Source organism: Amia ocellicauda, chromosome 3 (genome assembly GCF_036373705.1).
Source record: "Amia ocellicauda isolate fAmiCal2 chromosome 3, fAmiCal2.hap1, whole genome shotgun sequence".
NCBI classification, from domain to species: Eukaryota; Metazoa; Chordata; class Actinopteri; order Amiiformes; family Amiidae; genus Amia; species Amia ocellicauda.
In genome coordinates this window covers 27,943,249-27,953,577 of record NC_089852.1, presented here as the reverse complement: position 1 = coordinate 27,953,577, position 10,329 = coordinate 27,943,249, and the positions used below count along the sequence as shown (strand labels likewise).

General features: G+C 38.6%; 2 protein-coding genes across 2 annotated transcripts; both read right to left on the bottom strand.

Moving 5' to 3' along the window:
• Positions 1–525: 525 nt before the first annotated feature.
• Positions 526–3,517, bottom strand: hoxb5a (homeobox B5a). Its single transcript, XM_066698813.1, has 2 exons — positions 2,680–3,517; positions 526–1,724 (listed from the first exon to the last, which is right to left on the bottom strand). Exons 1-2 carry the CDS (start codon positions 3,278–3,280, stop codon positions 1,477–1,479), a joined length of 849 nt encoding a protein of 282 aa, XP_066554910.1. The 5' UTR covers positions 3,281–3,517; the 3' UTR covers positions 526–1,476.
• Positions 3,518–5,636: 2,119 nt separating this feature from the next.
• On the bottom strand, positions 5,637–9,315 carry hoxb6a (homeobox B6a). Its single transcript, XM_066698815.1, has 2 exons — positions 8,309–9,315; positions 5,637–6,667 (listed from the first exon to the last, which is right to left on the bottom strand). The coding sequence occupies exons 1-2, from the start codon at positions 8,733–8,735 to the stop codon at positions 6,408–6,410; spliced, it is 687 nt and encodes a 228-aa protein (XP_066554912.1). The 5' UTR covers positions 8,736–9,315; the 3' UTR covers positions 5,637–6,407.
• Between the last annotated feature and the right edge of the window lie 1,014 nt (positions 9,316–10,329).

Sequence of the window (10,329 nt, the reverse complement as noted above, 5' to 3'; positions counted from 1 at the left end):
AGAAAAGGGATTTCATTTCCCTGTTTAGAACGGGTCAGGATGAAGCCTAGTAACTTTGCTTTTTTCTTACTGGGTATGTTGAAGTATAGAATTGTCCTAGCAACGTTTACAGATTGTCGTAGCTTAATGTTGTCTCACAAGTCAGTGAACGTTATAAGTAAACTGCAGTTTTGTGACCGGTAGCCCGACACTGAACAGAGGGCTCCAGTGAAATATATGTACAATTCTCCTTTTTAAGACGTGTCCGTTTGTATGAATTGTCTTTACTGTTACAAAAATACACCAGAAGAAAAAAGAGAAAGAAAGAGACGAGTGTTTTTTGGCTCATGTGGACCTGGGTTTAGTAATTGTTAGATAAACACTGTAATATTTTAAGTGCAGATAAAAATGAGATTGAATCTGAGATATGTTGCATGTTATTAACGCTGGGTTTAGTGGTTGCACTACAGATGGTATTTTGCATTGCTTGTACTGGGATATAGGTAACAGTTTCAGACAAGAAATTAACGTACTTTAACCACTGGATCTGAATAAGAGAAACTTTATTTTTTACTCCAAGTTAAGCTACAAACAAATACAAAAAGCGTATTGGCAAAATGCTTACAGGCAGTCAGACGTGACGGTTGCCATTTTTTCACAGAACGCTTGTCATTCACTCTGCCCACTACAGATAGCCTATTGGTCACATTAAAAATGTCTAATATATACATCCTTGCTGGAACGTACGAATGATCCAATAATATACAAATATCATTTTCGAATAGAATTATACACACGTAGCAACGGAGACAGGAATTTAGACGGCATTTTTTACATGTCTTATTTTTTTTTAAATAAAATAAAATAAAACCATAGATTTGTAGGACATGACGGAATAAAACAGAATCATAATTAAAAAAAAAAAAAAAAAAAAAAAAACAAGATAGAACAACACAGAGGCTTTTTGCAGATCTGCAAGAGCCGCGCAATTTCTGTCTAGCTTAAAACCCTGGGCAGAGGAGTGTCTAGATTGTAAACTTAAAACTATACAGTTGTTATAGATTGTAAATAAGTTATAACATTTAGGAGCTCACAGGAAACATGCTAACTTTCAAGAAAGCATCAACATAGCACGTGACACATAAACGATATTTATAACAATAACAACGGGCACTGGGGAGCCTTTTCTTCCCTTATCAAATAATAATAACAATAATGATAATAGTAAGAATAATTATCATTTAAAAAAATAACAACAACAGATAAACACACGTTTTGTGTTAGCAGTACCACAGCAGATTTTTCTTTTCTTTTCTTTTTTAAGTTTGTCTAAAACATCAACAGCATGCCAGAATGTGCCTCGCTGTACAGGACTCCGGGTTCAGAATAGTGTTATTTTTAGTTTCTTGTTTTTTTTTTGTCGTCCCCCCCCCCCACTCCCACCCCCCACATAGTTACTGATATAATATTTATATATATATATAATCTTAGTGTACATTAGGGTTGAAAAGCGCTACCCGCTGTGGCCAGACTCATGCTTTTGAGTTTATTATCCTTCTTCCACTTCATTCTTCGGTTCTGGAACCAGATCTTTATCTGCCGTTCCGACAGGCAGAGCGCATGGGCTATCTCTATCCTCCTCCTCCGGGTCAGATATCTATTGAAATGAAACTCTTTCTCCAGCTCTAAGGTCTGGTAACGGGTGTACGCTGTTCGGGCCCTTTTCCCATCTGGTCCAGTCATATCTGAATGTCGTGAATAAAATGTAGGATAGCCATTAACGCGATTGGACCGTGACATGAAATACAATTGAATACAAAATTAAATAACAGGAGAGGAGAAGGTTGCACACGTTATTGTTGGTGAGACACACACACAGCCCTGGAGTCATCTTTTTTTTTTTTTGCACGGTTTTTTATTTTTACTTTTACTATTTTGTATACATTTTAACCGAGCACCCCCCAAATGTTTTAATATACTTTACTCTAGGTTTAATTAATTAAACTTGATATTTTAGCCTTTTTACTGCAATTAATATGTAGTATATATATATAATTTTTATATATATATATATATATATATATATATATATATATATATATATATATATATATAGTAACATGCACACACACACACATATATATATATATATATATATATATATATATATATATACATACACTGTTTCAACCCTTCTCCCCTTTATGCTCGCCATTAAACAGCAAATTTACTCATTTCAGATTGCAAACAGTATGGTTAATATTTACCAGTTTCTCACAGTTTCCAGTCCCCCATCGCTACACTGCTCTCCTCAACCCAAATCACGTTTCACTCCTCTGTTTTTCTCACTGCTCTTTCCTTTTCACTCTCCATTTTTATTGCTGCCTCTACCCCCCACCCCCACCCCCTAGTAAACAAGTTCCCACACGAAATAAAACGAAGTTTTCAAGGAAATAAAAACTTCACTGTCTCCCTGCCTTTTTCCCCCTCTCCCCCTCTCTTTCACTCAGCCTCTCTCCCTCTCTCTCCCCCTGAGTTCGCAAGGCTACACTTGAAAGATTTATGGCGCTTTCAGGGGCACAGTCTGAAATAAAGGCTTCTGACTATACAGTAACGGATATAAAAAACAACAACAACAATATGAAATAACACACAGCCCTATCGATAACGAGAAGAATGATATTATTTATGTATATATACCATGGCTAATGTGAAGCTTCCGCATCCAAGGGAATATCTGTGGTGCTTGTCCATCGGCCGCTGCCGTGGTGGAGGTTGTAGTCGCCTCCTGCTGCTGCTGCTGCTGCTGCTGCTGCTGTGTCCGGGGAATGGGGTTGCTGGCTCTGTGGGTGCTTTCCTCCGTCTCGGAAGAAGCGCTGGTCTCGTCTAGTTCTGTGAAATGTGTGCTGCTGTTGGCGGCGAGGTTACTGCTGCCGGTGCTGGCGCTCTGATCGGAAGGGGGCGATGAGCTTTTTGGTCCGAGAGTTTCGCTGTTGGAACAGGGCAGGGACTCGGGAGACGATAGAGAGCAGCTAGACGGCTGCCTGAACCGGGACTCCGGGGCCGGAGACTGAAAACCCCGGGAGTTATCACCAATAGCCCCAAAGTGGCCGGAGGAGGTTGAGCGATTGACGCTTAGGTCCATCCCATTGTAGTTGTAGCCGTATGAGCCCGAGTGCATGGTGCCGGAATCCCTGTACGAACCGTTCATAGCGCTACTGCTAGTTCCATAATTTAGTAACTGATAGTCGGGGCCATTTGGGTATCGCCCTGAGAACGAGTTTACAAAGTAAGAGCTCATTTAGGTTATTTTAGAGGGCTTGATTTGTAGATCTTGGTCGTTATAACGCTGTGCTTCACGATTTATGATGTATTAATGAATTATAGCAATGCACTGTACTTCGTTTTTGCTATGTATGCGGCCAAATATGGGGGTGGGGGTGCGTTTGGGAATCACGTGCTTTTGTTGACCAGTCGTAAATTCTCACTGATGACTTCAAGAGGTAATTCATGCTCTATGGTTACAAATGATGACGAGATGAGAATCGTTACTGAAGTCAATGTGTGCCTCCCAAATCTGGGGTTGTGTTGCGTGCTGGCAGACAGCGTCACCTACTGGGAATATAATTTATTGCACAGAAGGAGGATGTTTCTGCAGCGTTTTATTTCAGCTTTTTATCTTTCTTAGATAATAACGTAATGATCTGTAAACACCGTCACCTTTCTTATCGGTTCTGACAATTGATATTTGTTGAAATTAATTATAATTTGCGTTGTATTATACTCTACTATCCACAATGCTGTAGAAATATCAATAATAATAATAATAATAATAATAATAATAATAATAATAATAATAATAATAATAAACACTTGCTTACTGTCATTAATACGCTTCTTCTCATTAAACACATTAATTATTTAAATGTCGGACTACTACTATGAACTAATTTGTAGCAGTTATAATATTACCAGGGGAGCGGTAGTATCATCATTGTATTATTATTATTATTATTATTATTATTATTATTATTATTAATAATAATAATAATACATTAATACATTATTATAGTATTAATAATATTAATATTAATAATAATGTAATCCAGAAAATATAATCGGATGGATATATATATATATATATATATATATATATATATATAATCGTAATATATATTTTGAATTGTAATATATCCGTCTCGAACACTAACACCGCTACTGTTGATTAATAAAATAAACGTTTAAGATCGTGTTTTACCAATGGCAAACTATGATTTTATTAATTTATTAATCTGAAATCCGGATTATGCGAAAGCCATGGATTAAAAAAATAAAAAATAAATGCGGCTGAAAGTCGCCGTATACGGTTTAATCTCTGCAGAATTTTACATGTTTTGAATTTATTCAATACATATTCAATGTATCTTGGTGTTTCGTGTGTATTTCGCGCCAGTGATTTGTGCGTAGTAAATGCTACCGATGTGCAGGCCTGTTCTCCGACAGCAGTGTGAGCAAGTTGTAGAGAATTGGGGTCGTACAATTCTAGTTTTGAGGTCGCAGGCTGTTATCGGGGTATATTGGAAACTAACGTCTGTGTAACACTGGTATCTTGCTGACAGAAGCCGATCAGATTGGCATAATGTATTATCTACTGAAGCGGGGGATTTAATACGCTTTTATATAAATAGACGAACACAAATGCAGAAATAGACACGCAAACTCACAAATACACCCGTGTGTGCAACTCTACAGTGGGTACAGTACACAGAAGCACGGGTTCAATGACTAGAAGGCAGAAGTATATCATATTTTGTACCATAGATTTTTTTAATCAATAATTTGGTTATTAAGGTACGGGCGTCCTCTATTTGAATACACAAATGATACAAGATACAGTCAGTTTAAGATAATTACAAAGTAAATTCAAAATAACTGCGAAAAAAGTTACATAGGGCAGTAAGAGGCAGCGCTGTGTCCGCAGGCGCCCCGCCACTACATGTGGACGGAGGCCCGGCCTGGAGGGGAACTTTCACTTTCCACCACTGCACCGGCTCCCCCGAGCTGCTGACACATAACTGCACCCGCATTTATGGCACCGGGATTCCAGAAATTCTTATGGCCCAATCGCACCCCCCAACTCTGACCACAGCTCAGTGAATGCATACCTATATTACACAACTTCAATCCAAACAGCGCTGCAACGCGGGGTTCCCTGGGCAGGGGGTATTCACGGGGCTTAGAATGTATTAAACTTTTAAATTCCGCTTTAACGGGATATATATATATATATATATATATATATATATATATATATATATATATATATATAGAGAGAGAGAGAGAGAGAGAGAGAGAGAGAGAGAGAGAGATAGAGAGAGAGAGAGGGCCCTATCCATATGTGTTTATTTACGGCTCTCACGCACAACACATGATTGATAGCAGACCCCAGCTGTGTTGTCTGTGAAGCCCAGTGTCTGAAAATGCCCTGAAATCGGCCCGATGTTGCACAACAATGCACTTCCTCTGCGCTCCGCGCTGCTGTGTGTGCAAGGCTGGGCCGCGCAGGTATGCCATCAGTGCGCGTCGCACCCAGCGCTGCCCTGCGCCAGCCGCCTGGAACACAATGCATTATGCACATGAGACATGGGGAAAAGCAATTCGAGACAATATTATTTTTTATTGAATGATTCCTCCATTAGATACCTTTTTTGACAAAACTACAAACACAACCACGTACAAAATTAATAAAATATAAACTTTTTTTTAGCCAGCCTAGGTAGTACTATTTTTTCAGTAGATTCATTTCCCCCTTAAACTATAAAACAACTCACATATTTGGATCCCGGGTATTTAACTTACAAAAGAAAGACATAAATCCACCGTGCAGGGAATTACTTTGTTTCGTGTTTGTTTTATACAGAGTTTAAATATGAACACGAATATGACATTTATTTTAAACAGTTTCCTTAAACAGAGTCATTTAAGTCATAGAGGCAAATGCTAAACTCAGGGAAAGCGACCAGATACACAGGTAGTTCGGTTGCCCGTAATACAATGAAATTAAAATAACAATAATAACAACAACATCAATAATAATAACAATAACAGTAACAGTAACAATAATAATAATAATAATAATAATAATAATAATAATAATAATAATAATAATATCAACAACAATAACAAGTAAAAAATAGAAGTTAGGTGATCGTCTGGAATGCTACTACGAAATTACTAAACAACTTCACCGGTGCAAATTTACCAATAAAATAAAATTAAACAAGAAAAATAAAACAGCAAAAATAAAACAAAAATAATAAAAAGTGTAAATTCAAAACTAAAATATAAACATAAACAAGTCTTTAGAATTGATGATTCGAATGGCGCAGAAAAGGTATCTGCGTATTTGACGTTTCTTTGTCACTGCGTTATTCTGTCCTCTTTTCTTCCTCCTCTTCTCCGCTGGTTTGTGAAGAGTTGATCAGTTTGTTCTCTTTTTTCCACTTCATCCTGCGGTTCTGGAACCAAATCTTAATCTGTCGTTCCGTCAGGCACAGTGCGTGCGCAATCTCGATGCGACGTCGCCGGGTCAGATACCTGTTAAAGTGGAACTCCTTCTCCAGCTCCAGGGTCTGGTAGCGTGTGTAGGTCTGCCGGCCCCTGCGGCCGGTGCTGCCGAAGACCGACCCTGTCAGAAAGCGAGAGCTGCAAGTCAGAGACACGCCGGGACAGTCCTTTCTCTAGCATATTATAGGCAAATACGGCGTGCTTCTGAGGGGCGAGAGAATCCCTGCCAAACACCTTTTATAAAGTAAATCTTCACGTTGGGTTTGTCAACTTTGAATTCGTGAGAGGTCTAACCGCAAACTGTCGGAAGAAGCATTTAATTATAATTATAATAATTGTTATTGTTGTTGTTAATATTTTGATCTTTGATTTTCTTTACAATACAGGACACAAGCTACAAATAGGATATAAATTACAACTTTTTAGGACCTGGCGTGATGCATCATTTTGACGCGTACAGATCCATACTTATGAAAAGGTGACGTAAAGATGTTTCGTTGAATTCTGAACATCTCCCAGATACAAATATACACAGCAGTTGATTTCTCCTTATAATCACAGCTACTGTTTCCAGCCTGCTCGGTTCTTACCACGATGATACATCTCAGCATTTAAAGAATAATGAGTTTCATATTGATTAGTATAACTGTGTGCATTAACGGATCTACCTACACTTTATGTACAGTACTAATGGACATCAATTTGGTTCCTTTGAGGCAACAAATAATAAATCTAAACATGGAGACTATTAACTTTTTGATTAAGGAGGTTGCACTTAAACTAGCTATAGATCAAGGACAAGAATACTCAATAGCAAAGAAAAGAACGTTCCTGCTGTACGTTTAAGTTTTTTTAAGTCAAATCTGGCTCCCCTTTAAATAATTTATAACATCTACTTTGATTCAATACGGGCGTTTTTCTTAGCCATGTTTCACCTTTTCCCACCACATTTACTTTACACGATGGGTACTGGAATGATGAAACGCACTGACTTGTAATGTTTTGTTTATAGTCTGATAATAAGGAACAATGATACACTGCGCCCGTACAGTAGGAAACTGTTATATATTATACAGCACTGTTTTCAGGCAAGGCAAGACTGGATATTTGTTTCAAATCCACAAATTATAATGCAGTATTGTTTTCGTAACAGATGTGCGTTATCAAAACACATTTGTTCATTTTAATATAAGTACATGTGTTCAAGACACACACTTTTAAATACACTTCTGTTGTTCAGTATATCTGTGTATTGGGATTTGTGTAAGAGTATTGTGTCTAACAATAATGCAACACTATGCTTACTCATGGCGGTAGGAAAATGCGCTTAAAATGCACTCTATGTTGAACGTTTATGTTACCGTGACAAAGAAACTGTCGTGACAGTAAATTTACAGTAACTCTCTCTCTCTCTCTCTCTCTCTCTCTCTCTCTCTCTATATATATATATATATATATATATATATATATATATATATATATATATACGTACATATACATATATATACACACAAGTATATATCACAAGTGTGCTTAACACACTCATAGGAAAACTGTAAATATGGACGACATAAAACTTTACAAGGGTTATGCTGCCTCTAGCTTCAGCCTGTGGGTTAGTTTAGCTGACTGCCAGGGACACTTTCCTCTCACTGTACAGTCCCCCGGTACAGTACAGCAGGAATCGCACGCTACAAACTCGCCAGACTGACAACAACAACACGAATAACTATCACAAACATGGACTGAAACACCGACTCACCGTTGCAGGAGTTCATGCGCTGCATCCAGGGGTAAACGGGAGCGGATGTCTTCTGGTCGTCACTTTCAGCGAATATGTTTTTATTCTGCCCCGAGCAGTCTGTCTTGCGCTGCTCCTGGCTGAGCCCGAGAGAGTGCTCCTCCAGGCTGGACAGCGCGCACGCCGGGTCCTTCTCTCGGTAAAAACTGGCCGCTGCGTAGTCACAGGCTCCGGCTGTGTTGGCCCGGCCGTAGGCACCGTTAGCCTGCTGATAATAAGTAGATGGGTAAGCCTTGTCTGGAACGCCTGCAGATCCATAGGCTGCGCCGGGGTAGTGCCTTAAAGGATCCGTGTATCCGGAGGAATATAACGGAATCTGTCCCAAGAAAGACTCCTGTCCGCCGGGCAGAGTCACGGGGAAAGTAGAGTTTACAAAATAGGAACTCATTTGGAGGTACACTTCTTTTCCTTGGTTTATGATTTGTTGTGTTTTATAGTCCAAGTGGTTTAGCTATTAGTAGTTTATCGGAGATTGGGTTTTAGCTGAAGGGGGGGTGGCGAGGTGCCAGTGCGGGACAGAGGGAGAGTGCACCATCTGATCAGGAGCTGACCAATCGCGAGCGTCGGTGATAGCAAAATAGCACCCACGAGGGGATTCTCAGCGCATGCATCAGGGACCCCCGCACAATCCGGCGCTCGGGCTCTGTGCGCTCTGCCACCGAGAGCCCGCGGCACCGAGCAGACCGGGGATGCGGCCTCTTCCCTTCATTTCATTCCCTTTTGATGCGCAGAATTAAATATGATTGTGTATTTGCGTAAAAAAAAGGGCAGGAAGAAAGAAACAATATAACAACTAAACACAGCTACTGGAACAGAAAGAAAATATAAGATGATTGTCCCATAGTTTAGTATATGTAAATGCATTACCGGAGAACATCAGTGATAATAATTCCTTATTTATGTTTTTTATCGTTGCTCTTTGGGTTTTTGTTGATTTTTTTAAATGATTGATAACTATTACTATATTCTTAAATTATCTAACATACAAATGCAGACTTTAAAAATATGTATTTAAAAATTGTATGCAAGTGTATAAAACAAATTCCAATTATTTCAGACATTAATGTATAGTTTAAACAATCCATATATGTGAATTGTTTCAACTACAATATATATAAATACTATATTTATATATAAACACACACAGACAGAGTGGGCTACTGACTGGCAGCAACAAGTCCTCTCGGCGCTGTCTCGGTGCCACTGCTGCTGTTGCGCATGGACCCTGATGTGCTCAGAGCTCCAGTGACAGTGATGTCGCAGAATATGCAATCATGTTTTCAAGGATTCAGTGTCCTATTTTGCTTAACCATCGCCACTTATGTTAGTCTAGTACCTCCTACGGATTCCCAGTAATACCAGTGGTGACAGTACAAGACACAGATTCGCCTGAAACCGCGAATATGAGCCGTACATTTCCTGGATTGGTTACTATTTCAGAATTATAGAAAGCGAACGTCACCGATCATTGTAAAGCCTTCATTGCATTATCATCAGTTTCCACCACACCAACCGCCGATTTCTGTTTTACATTAATAAACTGAAAACTTATGACTGAGTGTTTCTGCTCCTTTAGGATACACTTGCAGATAAATACTGACAGAAGAGTCGTGTCCAACCCAAACATGAGAAACGTTATATCTGAAAATGATTGTGCAACTTAATTGTGTCCGAGGATTTATTTTGTATTCTTGTATTTCATTGAACACGGGTTAGGGACTGCAGTTCACATTCGATTTGGACGCTTTTCCTTCTGGTTCGTAATTTCAAGGACTTCAGTGTAGTTATTATAACAGAGCGAAAAAGAAGAAAAAAAAGATAAATGTACAATTTCAGTCCCAATCATATATTAATTATTTATGAGCACCAAAAGTGCGTGTGTTTTATTTATTTTTTAAATGAGCGAAAAGGCAATAATTTAAGGAAATAACATCTAAAGGAAATGGTCTTTCCTTTCAGACAGTTTCTATTATACTTTTTTT